Source organism: Anomaloglossus baeobatrachus, chromosome 2 (assembly GCF_048569485.1).
Source record: "Anomaloglossus baeobatrachus isolate aAnoBae1 chromosome 2, aAnoBae1.hap1, whole genome shotgun sequence".
Taxonomy (NCBI): Eukaryota; Metazoa; Chordata; class Amphibia; order Anura; family Aromobatidae; genus Anomaloglossus; species Anomaloglossus baeobatrachus.
This window is the reverse complement of record NC_134354.1, coordinates 188778539-188796626: the sequence shown is the minus strand read 5'-3', so window position 1 is coordinate 188796626 and position 18088 is coordinate 188778539. Positions and strand designations below refer to the sequence as shown.

General features: G+C 42.1%; 1 protein-coding gene across 1 annotated transcript in view; it reads right to left on the bottom strand.

The window, feature by feature from the left end:
* The window catches only part of F5 (coagulation factor V), a 158797-nt gene that overhangs the window by 105796 nt on the left and 34913 nt on the right, over positions 1-18088 (bottom strand). Inside the window, exons 4-7 of the mRNA XM_075335550.1 lie at positions 10622-10834; positions 7476-7634; positions 6265-6486; positions 3771-3936 (exon numbers count right to left, since the gene is read on the bottom strand). Coding sequence (XP_075191665.1) covers positions 3771-3936; positions 6265-6486; positions 7476-7634; positions 10622-10834 — 760 coding nt within the window. The remainder of the gene's footprint in view (positions 1-3770; positions 3937-6264; positions 6487-7475; positions 7635-10621; positions 10835-18088) is intronic.

Here is an 18088-nt window from a genome sequence, read left to right as displayed (position 1 = left end):
TGGTGCATCACATCACAGCATCAGCCCACATACCAGGCCAACCCACACCTCCCAACGCCACAGCCTGCAACTCACTGCCAGACACAGTGGAAAAGCGGAGCGGATGCCGCACAGGAGTGAGCAGCCGGCGGACAGGTACAAGGGACACCTTAGGAAACATTTTGGATGGTGCCTATACCGGGAGGCTGCCTACACCAGATTGCGCACACAGACCAGGATGGGGGCACATGTCAGGATGGTGGCTGCACCACGATTGGGGCACATACCAGCATGGGGCCACATACCAGGAAGAGGGCCATACAAGGATGGAGACTATACCAGGATGGGACACAGACCAGGATGCTGCATGCACAAGGATCCTGCCTATACCACGATGGGGACACATATCTAGAATACCCGATGCGTTAGAATCGGGCCACCATCTAGTATCTTATAATATCCTTAGCATTCAATGTACAGGAATCAGCATTGTATTCTCCGTTAGGGTACATTGAGGCATGGCAGAATAATGATGCAGATTTATGTTGTGAAAAAGCTGTAAGTTTGCAGCAAAAATTTGCAGCAAAACCAACAACAAAATGTGCATATAATATAGGCAAAACTGATTTTCAGTTATAATATACAGTACAGACCAAAAATGTGGACACACCTTCTCATACAAAGAGTTTTCTTTATTTTCATGACTCTGAAAATTGTAGCTTCACATTGAAGGCATCAAAACTATGAATTACCGTAACACATCTGGAATGAAATACTTAACAAAAAATTGTGAAACAACTAAAAATATGTCTTATAGTCTAGGTTCTTCAAAGTAGCCACCTTTTGCTTTGACTACTGCTTTGCTCACTCTTGGCATTCTCTTGATGAGCTTCAAGAGGCAGTCACCGGAAATGGTTTTCACTTCACAGGTGTGCCCTGTCAAGTTTAATAAGTGGGATTTTTTGCCTTATAAATGGCGTTGGGACCATCAGTTGTGTTGTGCAGAAGTCTGGTGGATACACAGCTGATAGTCCTACTGAATAGACTGTTAGAATTTGTACTATGGCAAGAAAAAAGCAGCTAAGTAAAGAAAAACGAGTGCCCATCATTACTTTAAGAAATTAAGGTCAGTCAGTCCGAAAAATTGGGAAAACTTTGAACTGTGTCCCCAAGTGCAGTGTCAAAAACCATCAAATGCTACAAAGCAACTGGCTCACATGAGGACCACCCCAGGAAAGGAAGACCAAGAGTCACCTCTGCTGCGGAGGATAAGTTTATCCGAGTCACCAACCTCAGAAATCGCAAGTTAACAGCAGCTCAGATTAGAGACCAGGTCAATGCCACACAGAGTTCTAGCAGCAGACACATCTCTAGAACAACTGTTAAGAGGAGACTTTGTGCAGCAGGCCTTCATGGTAAAATAGCTGCTAGGAAACCACTACTAAGGACAGGCAACAAGCAGTAGAGACTTGTTTGGGCTAAAGAATACAAGGAATGGACATTAGACCAATTTAAATCTGTGTTTTGGTCTGATGAGTCCAAATTTGAGATCTTTGGATCCAACCACCATGTCTTTGTGCGACGCAGAAAAGGTGAACGGATGGACTCTGTATGCCTGGTTCCCACTGTGAAGCATGGAGGAGGAGGTGTGATGGTGTGGGGGTGCTTTGCTGGTGACACTGTTGGGGATTTATTCAAAATTTAAGGCATACTGAACCAGCATGGCTACCACAGCATCTTGCGGCGGCATGCTATTCCATCCGGTTTGCGTTTAATTGGACCATAATTTATTTTTCAACAGAACAATGACCCCAAACACACCTCCAGGCTGTGTAAGGGCTATTTGACTAAGGAGGAAAGTGATGGGGTGCTACGCCAGATGATCTGGCCTCCACAATCACCAGACCTGAACCCAATTGAGATGGTTTGGGGTGAGCTGGACTGCAAAGTGAAGGCAAAAGAGCCAACAAGTGCTAAGCATCTCTTGGAACTCCTTCAAGACTGTTGGAAGACTATTTCCGGTGACTACCTCTTGAAGCTCATCAAGAGAATGCCAAGAGTGTGCAAAGCAGTAATCAAAGCAAAATGTGGCTACTTTGAAGAACCTAGAATATAAGATATATTTTCAGTTGTTTCACACTTTTGTGTTAAGTATTTCATTCCACATGTGTTAATTCATAGTTTCGATGCCTTCAATGTGAATTTACAATTTTCAGAGTCATGAAAATAAAGAAAACTCTTTGAATGAGAAGGTGTGTCCAAACTTTTGGTCGGTACTGTATGAGGCATATTTTACCAAATATTTAAAGGGAATCTGTCACCAAGATTTTACAATGTTTTGCTGCAAGGGTTAAAAAAGAAAATACAACTGTGCTTCTCTTAATTGTGTGCGAGCTATTTTTTATCTAAAGAGTTTATTTCTGTATGTTTAAGATTAGTGTGACTCCTCTGCTGGTCCACAGCAGTCAGTCATGCCCCCCTGCTGTGTTTGACAACTCACAGTCAATGCACAATCTCTATTGAGAGCCTGGTGTGGGCGGGACAGCTCTGCTAAACTCAATTCTTAGATAAAGACAGAACAGCTGCACACAGTGATCTAAGTTAAACATGGTTAATTTCAGAATCTCTTTGAATACAACATGCTGCTCTCACATGAGGTTGCAAAAACCTGGTGACAGATTCCCTTTAATTTGCAGTCATGTTCTACAACAGGATGCCAATAGGCCACAATAAAAGAAGGAAATACTTATTTCTCATTAATAAGTTGTATTATGGCAATACTTAAAGGGAATCTGTTAGCAGGTTTTTGCTAGTTAGACTGAGAGCAACATAATATAGGGGCTGATTCAAGGAATGTTTTACTTAGTTTCAATATGTTAGAAGTGTTTTATCATCAATAAATGATTACTACCAGACTAGGTGTTGCATACCAAGCAGTCCTGCTAATCTGTTACCCCACTATCACCACTGATTGGCAGCTTGCTGACAATGCACAGTGTAAACAGGAAACTGACAATCAGTGGTGTGGGCGGGGGAATAGACAGCTCAGAATTCAGAGAACTGGTTGATCTGCTGCAGATACAACTGTGATTTTATCCAAATGACAGCAAACAGTCCAGTAAGTGACGCATTGCTGGAATCAAGGTCTCTGCTTCTACATCATGTTGTATTCAGATTCCATAACCAAAACCTGCCGACAGATTCCCTTTAACTAATTGAAAAAGTAAGTACATAAGTGACCTTTAATGCTCTCTAACATGAGCGTATAAATCAGATGTCAGATGAGTACAATCCGATAAAGGAATTGTACTTGGACCAATGTTATACAATGAGGCAATGCAGATCTGCGTTTTTTTTCTTAACTATTTTCGGCATGAGAAAAAAATCACAGCATGCTGCAATTTAAATCCGATATTGGTACAATGCGATAAAAAAAATCGGATGTCATACGCAACAGCATAATGGCATCGGATTTTTACGGATACCTGACAATTCTGTAAGATGGGAAACTGTAAAGGGTGCCATAAATGATTAAAGGGAACCTGTCATCAGATTTGGCCCCTGTATACTGTATTCTGGAATGCTGTACTGTATATAAGAGCTCAGTGGTGGTGGTCGCAGCTTATAGGGGTCAAATCTAATGACAGGATCCCTTTACTAGCTGCTGAGTAAAAAAAATAGATTGCAAACAGACGGCACGTGGATAACAATTGAGAAAAAAATAATACCACATTTCTGTATGAGAATGGGACTGATTATTGACTTGTGTGACCCCAGTTTTAGACACTTACTTTTCAGCGTTCTCTGAAGTCACAGACGCATAATCCCAGTCAATTTCAACTGCAGCTACATAATAGTGCCACAGTTTTATATATCTAGTTTGAAAAACGGACTTTTTCAGTGTACGGTGTACCTGGTCCACACATGACTCTACCTCCAAATGACCATGCATGCCGGCTGGTAAAAGAAACAAGGGAAAAGAAATCAGTAAATCCAACTGTCGTTAATATGTATCATCATGTATTATTTGGACTGTAAGAAGCTAAACAATATGTACACAATGCAAAATGAAAAAAGAAACAATATATATTCCAGTATGAAGACACAATCACCTATTACCCAGCATATGTAATTTATTCTAGACCGTTGGTCATGTAACCATAGAGATCCGCACCAGGACATAGCCAAGTACTCTACTCCGTTAATCCTTCGGAGAGTGAATAAAGCGGCTTTTGACCACGTTCACTGTTGCTATATTGCAACAGGGGACAGAACACCATTATTTCGGTGATTGGGGTATCTTAGGGGGTCAGATCCTCATCGATTTTGAAGTTATCACATACCCTTGAATATCATTTACTTACCAAAATAGACTTTTAAGACTATTTTGAGACAAAGGAAAGTGGAGAGGTTAATGTCAGCTTTCCTTATGCTTAATGTTTGTTTCAGTTGTTGTTTACAGTAGGAAATGGACACATCACTGGTGGTCTAGGGTGGTAGAAAGATTATGCTCTTCTTCCTTGTGCTCTTAATGAAGGGTTAATTTATGTTGTCTAGACATTTAGGCTATGTGCTCACGGGACAATGTACCCGCGGATATATCCGCAGGTACGTCCGCAGGTTTCCCGCAGCTGATCCCCGGAATCCGCAGCTATCCATTGCTACGGGATTCCAGCGAAATATCTGTGGTAAACCTGTGGACATTCGTGCGACTTACCTGCGGAAGTCCCACCCTGTATCTCCATAGTGGAGAGGCGGGACATCCGCAGATATTTCCGCAGGAATAATTGACATGCAGTTACATGTGGCTGCGGGACATCCGCAGCAAATTCCGCAGCCGCACATACTGCAGCATGGACACAGCACTCCCCATGTCCCATAGGATAACATGGGGAGTGTCTGTACCTGCTATAACCTGCGGATTTATCTAGAAAATCCAGATAAATCTGCAGGTTTTCCATGGGATAATCCGCGGGTACATAGTCCCGTGGGCACATAGCCTTACTCTCTTCCCCAGGTGCCAGGCATGTTCAGCCCATGACAGAAAAGTGACAGCAACATACTCATTCCATTCAGTTTTCCAATCCTGCCCTGAAATTATCATACAAATTAGTGCGGTAGTGGACATAGAGGACTGTGCCATTACCCCTTATAATTATACTGTCCACATTATGTGCCATAAATGTATTATAGGTCCTAGTTACAGCAGTATGACGTATATAGGGGAGGCAGCTTCTGTTGATTGTCATTTGGGTGTCACAACCCCTCATTATTTCGATATGTGAAGTTCCCAGACATGGGACTCACGCATATTAGACATTTATGAATATCCCATGACAATATCCTGAGCTTAGATTAATGGTTTCAGACTATAAAATGAACATAAGTTGTTTTTTTTCATCTTCCATGAAATCAAGTAAGGGCGGCTTTGCACACTACGACATCGCAGGTGCGATGTCGGTGGGGTCAAATTGAAAGTGACGCACATCCGGCATCACATGCGACATCGTAGTGTGTAAAGCCTAGATGATATGATTAACGAGCGCAAAATCGTCGTAATCGTATCATCGGTGCAGCGTCAGCGTAATCCATAATTACGCTGACGCGACGGTCCGATGTGGTTCCTCGTTCCTGCGGCAGCACACATCGCTGTGTGTGAAGCCGCAGGAGCGAGGAACATCTCCTACCGGCGTCACCGCGGCTTCCGTAGGATATGCGGAAGGAAGGAGGTGGGCAGGATGTTTACATCCTGCTCATCTCCGCCCCTCCGTCGCTATTGGTCACCTGCCGTGTGACGTCGCTATGACGCCGCACGACCCGCCCCCTTAGGAAGGAGGCGGGGCGACGGCCAGAGCGACGGTCGCAGGGCGGGTGAGTGCGTGTGAAGCTGGCGTAGCGATAATTTTCGCTACGCCAGCTATCACACGATATCGTACCTGCGACGGGGGCGGGGACTATCGCGTGCGACATCGAAGCATCGGCTTGCGATGTCGCAACATGCAAAGCCCGCCTAACTCAAAAAGAACAATCAAAAAGATAAAAACTCCAAACACAGTAAATTGTAAAACTAGATCTAGTATTACATAGTGTTCAATGATAAAGTTTCTGATATTTTATAATAATTGTCATATGGATGTCCTTGAAATTCCCATTCTAAAACATCTGGGTTATGGTAACAGATTGATACAATTGGGTTTCTCGTGCGTCCTTATCTTATGTTAACATATTGATACATTTCACACCATGAATCGCTTTGCCACGTGACTACATTGCAGAAATCCTTACCTTCCAGATGTGTTTCAACAAGAGAAGATATATTCCATCTACCATCTCGTGTCACCGTCATGTTTGCAGTTGTGGACGCCATGCTAGCAAGACTTATTATAGAGACTTTATGCAGTTTTTGCTCCAGAGAGTGCTCAAAGATGTGAATGGAGAAAAATTCAGGTTTGGAACTCAAACCCAGTATATGCCAACTGATTTTATCATCGACACAGGCTGTGAATGCTGGAACACAAACACCATTATCTGATATTTACATAGGACCAACCTGGCAAATCTAATCTACTCATTTATGTATTAGGAGATACCCTTAAATAGGACCAAACCAACTCTTCTAAATTCTTTATTTGTTAAATAAGTGTATTTTGCATGAAACAACCATTCTGGAGCATCTTGTCCTATACTTTTCTGTAGTGCCATTTGTCTGTTATTTCTTCTAGAAATTTATGACTAAAGTGACAACTGGGTGGTAACAGTTTGTGGGCGTGTCCATGCACATCTTCCCACTCTCCAATCAAAACTGAAAATATGAGACTGTGTGTGGACACACCCCTTTAATGAGTGGAATGGTAACACCCTGGTCTTTAGTTATTCAGATTTTTCTAGAAGGAACATCAGAGCTATAAGAAAAGGTGATCCAGAATTGTTTTTTTTTTTTCAGGTGAATTCAAGTATTTACTATAATAGATCTGAAAGATCCTCTTTAAAATGTGTTTATGCAATAAGTGTTTGGGGGTGCACTTTCAAAAATGAAATAAAAAAAAATGGAAAATTTTAAATAAGCATTTTTTTTGGATATTCATATAGATTCTAACCACTTGCCCAATGACAGCCGAAAATATAATTGAGGTTCAAATGGCAAACAACAAGAGTTTGTTAGAAATTCAACCTAAAGGGGTTTTCCACACCTTTCTTTCTTATTTACTGTGAAAATAATAAATAGCACCTACTCAGCTGACAAACCCAGAGCTTCTCCTCATTGCCTGGTTCCCCTACCGGTCTCCTCTCCTTTTATTTTGCTGATGCCAGATGAAAGGAAGAGACCAGCAGGGGACCCAGTCAATAAGAAGGGGCTGAGGGGGATCAGTAGGAAAGGTGCTATTTATCCTCTTTAAAGCACACTCCGACCATAGTAAAATGAAAATAGAAAGGTGGAAAATCACTTTACTTTTCTTTAAGAGTAGATTCAATGTACTAAGTAGTAAGTATCATACCTGGTACAGCTCCATTCACATATCCATTTACAGTATACATCAAAGGTCTCTTGTTTGTTGATGGAAACGTTTGCCAGCTTTTACTTTCATCGAACACACCAAACATCAGGACATAATCTTTGTTAAAGTTTTTTTGTGTTCCATCAGGTTTCAGGCTTCCTAATATTTCATGGGGAAATGTTTGTTAAGTTTTACAGGTGTAGAACAATCACATAATATTACAAGCCAGTTGTGCTTGTACAAAGCGAGCAACGGCAACATACAAAAAGCGCGTCGGGATCAAATTACTGGGAACCCACCTGTGCTGTCAATATAGCATTTTAGAGGTAATTGATCTCTAAGTCTGGCTGCCACATGTATTGGGAGTGACTACCAGACACTGCTGGATTGGGATTGATTTTATTTATATTCTTACCTGGTGGCATTAGGGATATTTTCCCATAACTACTTTTGTAACTTACCTAAGTTACACATACATGCATGTATGGTACTGACTTTTCTAACCTATATAATAATGGTGTATTAATAATGTGCATCTGGCATCTGATACAATCACGTGACTAGCACCTATGTCATCACATTATGGTATATCCTGATTGTTTTGTGTGAATTCTTAAACTGTTCAAATAAAGTTTGTATTTTTATATGGTAGTCTATCTCCATAATTTTCTCATTGGTCCACAATTTGTATATATGGATATGTGCCTTATTTGCCTTATTACTATACTAGGATCTTTTTTTCATTGTTTTCTTCTGGTAGTTATTGATTTACTTTAATCACTGGAATTGGTTTATCTCAGTTCTGCTGTATGTAGAAACATGCATAGGCTTGAGCACAAAGAAATATTGGATTTTTACAGAACAGATTTTGAATTTAGATTAAGACTGAATATCTGCAATTGATTGGCTTCACCCCTTTTTATATGAATATACAAATGGGGAACCCTCATCCTTTCTTATCAACCAGTGGAATGTTTCTGCTCTGATTGACCCAATGTGACTGTGCAAGAAACGTTTAAGAACTTTACCATTGGGGTGTTGGAAAAATTGTCAGAAGACTGTCCTCTAATCATCAAGCAATTTCTATCTACGAATGCATTTACATTTATCTTCATTATGTGTGTCCATTTAAGCCTCATTTTACTTAAGAAAAGACTTTTCACCATCAGTAGACTACCTGCAGGTGCATAAGGTTCACAATCACAGAGATCACGATCGCAACCGGGCCCAGGGTCGAGGGGCCCGCCGGTGCCAGCGCATATTTCAACTGAAATCTATTGCTGCACAGAGACCCACTGAGTTCCTGCACAACATTACCAGTTGCCAGCCAAACAGAGGGCAGCAGCTGACATTTCTTGGAAGCGACATCATGCGCTACTTACATGCTCAAGTCAGTTGCTGACATAAGAACAGGATGCAGTGCACTGGTGGAGCGGAGGGAATGTGAGTAGAATAATTTATATTTTTATGTGTTAAAAAAGTGGCATAACAGGAGATATACAGTGTGTTCACCCATATCCTGTCCACCGCCATTAACTTGAGAACGGAGGCAGCTATAAACATAGAAGTGGTGTCTAGGTATAGTAAAGTATCCATGCGCTATGCAATGAAACCACCTATAGCGCCACCTGGTGGAAAACAACAGAGTTAGCATTTTTATGTTGAAAACGGAACGAGATAGAGAAAAAATGTGAATTACAAAGTTGTAGGGCATCATCAATTCAATACGAATCGACACCTTGCATACATAAATGCTATGATTAGAACTTGTAAAACTCACAAGGCTCCGGACGTGAAGCGATACCTCATGGAGACCTTCCTACTAGTCATTGGGTATGGTGGCTGCGTGGAGTGGCCTCCACGCTCACCTGACCTGACCCCATTGGGGTCTTTCTGTGAGGTCCAATCAAACAGCAGGTGTATGCGACCCCTCCACCAACACTGCAGGACCTACAACGACGTATCACAGATGCTTATGCAAACGTGTCACCTACCATATTGCACAACGTGCAGCAAGATACAGTATGCTGTTCAGAGTCCAAATGTGCGTTGCAGCTGATGGTGGCCACTTGGAGCATCAAAGTTAAATGAGCACCATATGCGTGACCAGCATTCAATGTTTTAGGGGGGTCATGGGTTTCATATGACAGCATTTCTGTATGCAAGGTGTCGATTCGTATTGAATTGATGATGCCCTACAATTTTTAAATTCCCTTTTTTTCTCTATCTCGTTCCATTTTTCAAGATAAAAATGCTAACTCTGTTGTTTTCCACCAGGTGGTGCTATAGATGGTTTCATTGCATAGCGCATGGCTACTTTACTATACTTAGACACTATTTCTATGACTATAGCTGCCACTGTTCTCAAGTTAATGGCGGTGGACAGGATATGGGTGGACACACTGTATATACACCAGGATGGAGAATATATATACCAGGATGGGGAAAACACATACCAGGTTTGGGGACATAAATACCAGGATGGGAGACATATATAGCAGGATGGGGGACAAATATTCCAGGATGTGGGACACATATACCAGAATGGGGAATATATATAGCAGGATAGGGGACATATATACCAGGATGGGCCAAGGATGTGGAATATATACAGCAGAATGGGGAATATATACACCAGGATTGGGCCAGGATGGGAGACATATACACCAAAATGAGCCACATACATACCAGGATATGCCACATATTTATCAGGAAGGGAGACATATATACCAGGAATGGGCCCAGGATGGGGGACAATAGTACATAATTGGGAAAATTACCACATAATGGGGAAGGTGGGACAACTCATGTGGCTTTATAGGATTTAGAATGCTACAAGGGCCAAGACATCTGATCAACATGCGGTGGGAAAGGCAGGTCCAAATTTTGCTCATGGACCCATTGGACTCCAGTTACAACACTGACTACCTGCATTATCATTTTTATATGCAGTGTCCATCATCCAAGCTAATGTAATGGCCAGATACCATCTTACCACTTTGTGTCTGTCCTTACTCTGAATGAGGTCCCTCAGTGAGGAGGAACGGAAGGCTTTGTGAAGTTCTTGTTGAACAGGTTAAAAACATGTTTTATGGAATAACCTCTTTACTTATTCAGAACTAATGAATGGACATAGTTTTCTTTACCTTTTTTACAAATCAGCAATGCACCAATCAAACCAGAATTCACATCTTGTACTGGGTTTTCCATTGAATAATAACTACTGGTTAAACAGTCAGAATCAGCTTCTTTTGGGCCCACAACCTCTGTAATATCCCATTTATAAGTGTAAATTTCACCAGGTTGAACAAAATCGTCCATTTTTTCCAAGGTAGACGTCCCGTCAGCATATTTTGCACCTAAAGAAAATAAAATATATTATCAACTTCTGATATAATGCTTACAAAGCAGGACATATATTTTGCAAACTGTAGCAATAACTTTTGTTGTCTCCTTAACCCCTTCCTCCTAGCCGAAATTCCGTTTTACTTTTTTTTCGCTCCCCTTTTTCCGAGAGCCGTAACTTTTTTATTTTTCCGTCAATCTTGCCATATTAGGGCTTGTTTTTTGCGGAACGAGTTGTACTTGTAAATGAAACCATGATTTTTACCATATAGCATACTGGAAAATGGTAAAAAAAATTCCAAGTGTGGAAAAATTGCAAAAACAATGCAATTGCACGATTGTTTTTGAGATATTTTGGCCACCGTGTTCAGTATATGGCAAAATTAATATGTCGGTGTGATGCCTTAGGTTGGTACAAGTTTGAAGACACCAAACATGTATAAATTTACTTTTATTTAAGGGGTTAAAAAATCTGAAATTTGTCCAAAAAAAGGCGAACCTTTTGCGCCATTTTACACAAAACGTAGCATTTTCATTTTTCGCTATCTATGGCTCAGTGATAGCTTATTTTTTCCGTCTCGAGCTGACGTTTTTAATGGTACCATTTTTGTGCAGATGCTAAGTTTTGATCACATGTTATTGCATTTTGCACAAAATTTGTTGGGACCAAAAAACGTAATTTTGGAGTTTGGATTTTTTTTGCCGCTACACCATTTACTGATCAGATTAACTGATTTTATATTTTGAATGAAGCAATACCAAATGTATGTATATTTTTTATTTTTCTTGTTTAATTTTGATTTGATGAATTTTTACTTTTTTATTTTTTTTTTAATTTTTATTTTTTTTTTTATTTTACTAGTCCCCCTAGGGGACTATACGGATCAGCAGTCTGGTAACTCATTCTTTTCTGTTGATCACAGCTACACAGTTGTGAACACCAGAAATGATTATCTCCTGTCTCACACAGCACTAGGCCATGTGAAACAGGAAGTGAGCCATGATAGCTATAGTAGTCATCACATGACTCTGTTCTACCATGGCAACCATCGGCCACGTGAACACGTCACGTGTCTTCCGATGGCGGCCGGTGAGTACAGTTTTACAGTGATCGCCATTAAAATGACACTGTCACATTTTGACAGCATCATTTAAGGGGTTAACAGGAACGGGTGGAATGCGATTCCACTCCTGTCTGTGAGGCACACAAGTCAGCTGTACAAATTAGTTGACATGTGCGCAGATCCCCTCCGGCTGCCTGCGCCAGCCGGCGGGGATTAACACTATAACCGCTAGGACGTAACTTTACTGCCCACAGTCGTTAACCCCTTTAACGACCGCGGGCCGTAAAATTACGTCCTTGCGGTCATAATGTTACTGCCCGCGGTCTGCCGGCAGCATCATGCTGCGATCGGCACACATCTCAGCTGATTTTCACAGCTGAGATGTGTGCCTGCTAGGCACGAGCAGAATCGTTATCTGCTCGTGCCGTTTAACCCCTTATATGGCGCTGTCAATATGTGACAGCGCCATTATAAGCGCAATCGCGGTAAACATTTACTTACCGCCCGATACCGGAAGTCACGTGACGCGATCACGTGACTCCCGATAGTTGTCATGGTAGCATAGGGTCATGTGATGACTAATATACTACACCTGACTTGCTTTCACTTTCGCTGTGCCAGCGGCACAGCAAAAGAGAAAGTGAGCGCATCTGCTGTTTACAGCCTTGTAGCTGTGATCAGCAGATACTGCAGAGCGATCGGAATGCTGATCGCAATAGCCCCCTAGGGGGACTAGTAAAATAAAAAAAATGTAAAAAAAAAAGTTTTAAAAAATTAAAAAAAAACAAAAAAACCTAAAAGTTCAAATCACCCCCCATTCGCCCCATTGAAAATGAAAGGGTTAAAAAAATAAAAAATATACACACATTTGGTATCGCCGCGTTCAGAAACGCCCGATCTATCAAAATATAAAATCAATTAATCTGATCAGTATACGGCGTAGCGGCAAAAAAATTCCAAACGCCAAATTGATGTTTTTTTGTCGCCACAACTTTTGCGCAAAATGGAATAAGAGGCGATCAAAACGTAGCATCTGCGCAAAAATGGTACCGTTAAAAATGTTAGCTCGAGACGCAAAAACTAAGCCGTCATTGAGCCATAGATCCCGAAAAATGAAAACATTACGGGTCACAGAATATGGTGTAAAACGTGCGCCACTTTTTTCGGACAAATTCCGATTTTTTTTAACCCCTTATATAAAAGTAAACCTATACATGTTTGGTGTCTACGAACTCGCACTGACCTGAGGCATCACACCCACACATCAGTTTTACCATATATATTGAACACAGTGAATAAAACATCTCAAAAACCATAGTGCTTTCGCACTTTTTTTGCAATTTTTCTGCATTTGGAATTGTTTTGCCGTTTTCTAGTACACTATATGGTAAAACTAATGGTTTCATTTAAAAGTACAGCTCGTTCCGCAAAAAATGAGCCCTCACATGACCATATTGACTGAAAAATAAAAAAGTTACGTCTCTCAGAAAAAGAATGGCGAAAAAAAAAAACGGAAAGCGAAAAATCGGCCGGTCGTGAAGGGGTTAAGGGGTTAACCATGGAGCAAATATCTGCTATATAAACTTCAGATCATATTTTGGGATTCTGCACCTAAATTCTGACATAATTTGTTTATATGCCATCAGTTATGTCAATAGAGTATTTTCTATCCCACCCACGTGATTCCCAAAAAGAAAAAAAATTGCACTTTTGGTTTGATATTTTTTTTCTCTGGATCTTCTGAGAAAAAAATCCTAAAAAATTATTTGTCATTGGCAAATCTGTGCTATGTAAAAATGTCCTAGTTTTTTTTTTTACTCCTAAGGACTTCCACCTTTATTTTTGTGTGTATGTGATTTGTCGACTTGCAGACATGGGATAATTAGCTTCTCATCTGCTTTTCTCAATGTTGTATTAAAAGAAATAGAAAAGAATCTAGTCAGAGCATAACCGCAAGTGGGCAAATCATATACTTGTAACTATGTGGAGACTACTCCACGCATCAAGAATTGGTGAATCCTAACATTATGTATGTTACACACTGTTAAGGCCCTGTCACACAGAGAGATAAATCTGTGGCAGATCTGTGGTAGATCTGTGGTTGCAGTGAAATTGTGGAAATCAGTGCCAGGTTTGTGGCTGTGTACAAATGGAACAATATGTCCATGATTTCACTGCAACCACAGATCTGCCAAAGATTTATCTCTGTGTGTGACAGGGCCTTTAGAAGTCAGCCAGATGCAGCGCTAGACAAAAATCTCCACTGAGCAACCTCTTTAAAGGGAATCTGTCACAAATTTAATCTGTGAGTGGCATAATGTAGAGACAGAGACCTTGATTACAGTGATGTGTTAAGTTCTGGGCTGCTTGCTGTAGGTTTGCTAAAATGACAGTTTTATTTGCAAGAGAATATCAGTAGAGGACTAGCTAACTTGCTGTCATATATCCCCCCATATTAATGAGATTTGTATAGTCCCATAGTCCACAGATTGACAGCTTTCTGCCTATGCACAGTATACACAGAAAGCTGTCAATCAGGGATTACTGGGAACTGGTGGAGGTACAGCAGATGAAGTGATTTTATAAAAACTGCAGCAAGTATCCTAGTAAGTGTCCAGGCTGCTCCCTGGTAGGGTAGCAAAAAATCAGTGACAGTTTAGAGAATTCCCTTTATTCTTTGCAGCCTCAGTGATATTACATTTTTATCCCATAATTGAATGTCTCAGAATATGTTTTGTTTGTAAGGGGAATAAATGTTAACCTCACTTGTTAAGTAAAATACTGGTGGTATGATCCTATTGACATGATGCTGTAATTGTTATGTGTATATGTTTATAGCTATGTCTAGGTAACTCTTTTGTTGTTTTTTTCTATGAGTATTGTCTGCATGGAATTTAAAGGGAACATGTTAACACATTTTTGGATATGGAAATAGTACTTGGTTGTATAGGTGCTTATCCCCCAATAACAATTATAACAGTAAAGGCTGCTTTACACCAGACAATCTATCGTGCGATAGATCGTCGGGGTCACGGTTTTTGTGACGCACATCCGGCATCGCTGGCGATGCCGGCCTGTGTGACACCTCCTAGCGACGCAGTATCGCTCACAAATCGTGAGTCGTGTACTGGTCGCTAGGTTTCATAATATCGTTTAATTTAGTTGTTCATCGTTTCCGGGGTAGCACACGTCGCTCCGTGTGACACCCCGGGAACCATGAACAGCAGCTCACCTGCGTCATGCGGCCGCCACCAGCTATGTGAAGGAAGGAGGTGGGCGGGATGTTTACGTCCCGCTCATCTCCGCCCCTCCGCTTCCATTGGCCAGCAGCTGTGTGACGTCGCTGTGACGCCGAACGTCCCTCCCACTCCAGGAAGTGGTCGTTTGCCGCCCACAGCGAGGTCGCACGAGAGGTAAGTACGTGTGACGGGGGTTACTGACTTTGTGCGACACGGGCAGCGATTTGCCCGTGACGCAAAAAGGACGGGGGCGGGTATGATCGATTGTGAAATTGCACAGTCGGTCGTACCGTGTAAAGCAGCCTTTAAGTAGAGGACCAGTCTGTCCGGTATGAGCAATCTGGTGTAGGAACCATATGCAAATTCGGCAGCGAGTGCACTACATGTTAATACACTTGGAAAAAGGGAGACAAAGGTCTAGACAGCCATTCAACTTCTTCCATATGTAAAAACATGCTGAAAAGTTCTTTTTAATGAAAAATAAAATGGAATAATAAATCTGTCACTATAATATACAGTTATTATATTGTGCACGTATTACTAAATATATCTCTTAGACCTGATGTGTACTGACTTTAAAAATCCATGTCAGAATAGGGGTATAATAGTAAAATTAAATTAAACTAAAACTGGACTCAGAAAATGCTAATTTTGATATAAGGCAGGAGATTATACTGTCATTCTGCTATGGATTATTAAAGTAAGTACATAAGGCCGGGGCCACACAGGGCACTAGTGCGATCCTCGCATGACACTTGGCTCACGCTGGCAGTACAGCGGGAGCCAAGTGTCATGCGAGTGTCCCTGCGACTGTGGTCCGACTGTGCGAGCGGACCTCAGCTGCGGGGGGCGGGCCGGCACTCAGGAGGGGAGGGAGGGGTTTATCTCCCTCTCTCTTCCGTAGCCGGCTATTGCGATTCTCGCACTGCACTCACGGTACACCGGTGTATTGCGAGTGCAGTGCGATTTTTCTTTTGCCCCATAGACTTGAATGGGTGCGAGAGAAAGAGTCTCACATTGCACTCGCAGCATGCTGTGACTGTTTTCTCGGTCCGATTAGGGCTGAGAAAATAATCGCTCATGTGCGCTGACACACAGGCTAATGTTGGCCCGAGTGGAAAGTGATGTTTTATCGCACTCCACTCGCACCGTTTTTCTCGCCGTGTAGCTTAGGGGCACTTTGCACGCTGCGACATCGTAGGCCAATGCTGCGATGCCGAGCGCGATAGTCCCCGCCCCCGTTGCAGCAGCGATATCCTTGTGATAGCTGCCGTAGCGAACATTATCGCTACAGCAGCTTCACATGGACTCACCTGTACTGCGACCGTCGCTCTGGCTGGCGACCCGCCTCCTTGTTAAGGGGGCGGGTCGTGCGGCGTCACTGCAACGTCACACGGCAGGCAGCCAATAGGAGCGGAGGGGCGGAGATGAGCAGGATGTAAACATCCCACCCACCTCCGTCCTTCTCATTGCAGCCGGCGGCAGGTAAGGTGATGTTCCTCGCTCCTGCGGCTTCATACACAGCGATGTGTGCTGCCGCTGGAGCGAGGAACAACATCGGACTGTCGCGTCAGCGTAATTATGGATTACACTCACCTCCTTCCTTGCGCATATCCTACGGAAGCCGCAGTGATGCCGGTAGGAGATGTTCCTCGCTCCTGCGACTTCACACACAGCGATGTGTGCTGCCACAGGAGCGAGGAACAACATCGGACTGTCGCGTCAGCGTAATTATGGATTACGCCGACGCTGCACCGATGATACGATTACGACGCTTTTGCGCTCGTTAATCGTATCATCGAGCCTTTACACACTACGATGTCGCATGCGATGCCGGATGTGCGTCATTTTCAATTTGACCCCACCGACATCGCATCTGCGATGTCGTAGTGTGCAAAGCCCGCCTTAGGCCTTACTCTCATAATGTCTAAGATATGTTATTAATAATGTATGCAGTTTGTATACAGACACAATTACATGGCTCTTGTTAGCAGAGGTTAAGAAATTATAAAACCACAATTCCAAAAAAGTTGGGACACTGTGTAAAATCTACCTAAAAATAAGAATTCAATGATTTACATAACAGAGATCAAAAGTCTAAAGCTACACACTTTGCATTTGATTTGACACAATTAACTCATTTAGAAATTGATGGCAGCAACACATTTCAAAATACTGTACAATGGGTGAAATAAGTATTGAACACATCATCAATTTTTTTAATAAATACATTTCTAAACGTGTTGTTTATATGAATTTCTCACCAGATGTCAGTAACAACCCATCCAATCCAGACAGGCTAAGAAATCAAATCATAGATTTCCATAAATTTATTGATGTATAATATTTAGAAATGACACAGGGAAAAAGTATTGAACACGCTTACTGAAATTTATTTAATATTTCGTACAAAAGCCTTTGTTGGCGATGACAGCTTCAATGCGCCTTCTGTATGGAGAAAATAGTCGAATGCATTGCAAAACTGTAGTTTGGGCTCATACTTCCACACACTCTTCGAATCTTTAACCCTTTCATGACCAATGACGTAATGGTACGTCATTGGTCATGTAGCAGTAATCACTGCCAGCTGCTGCGGTGAGCCGGCGGTAATCTCCGCACATGTCTCCTGATTTCAACAGCAGACATGTGGGGCTAACAGGCGATCCACCTGTGCCTGCTTGCCACTTGGCTCACCCTCTCAAATATCAACAGCACAATTTAAATGGCAGCGGCGGGAATCATGTCGTTCCCTGCCACCATCGGCAGGCCCGTGACGTAATCGGCACCATTTTATTAATGACAGTCTGTAAAATCACATAGCGCGTGAATCTTGATCTTCGCATTTCATTGAAGACCTGAAGTGTGGCTGCAGGATCACACTGTGCACGCGCTGCCACCACAAGGATGGCACCGGCGCAAATTTCATAAAGGAGGCAGGTCGCTGAACAGGTGGCACTAGACTTCA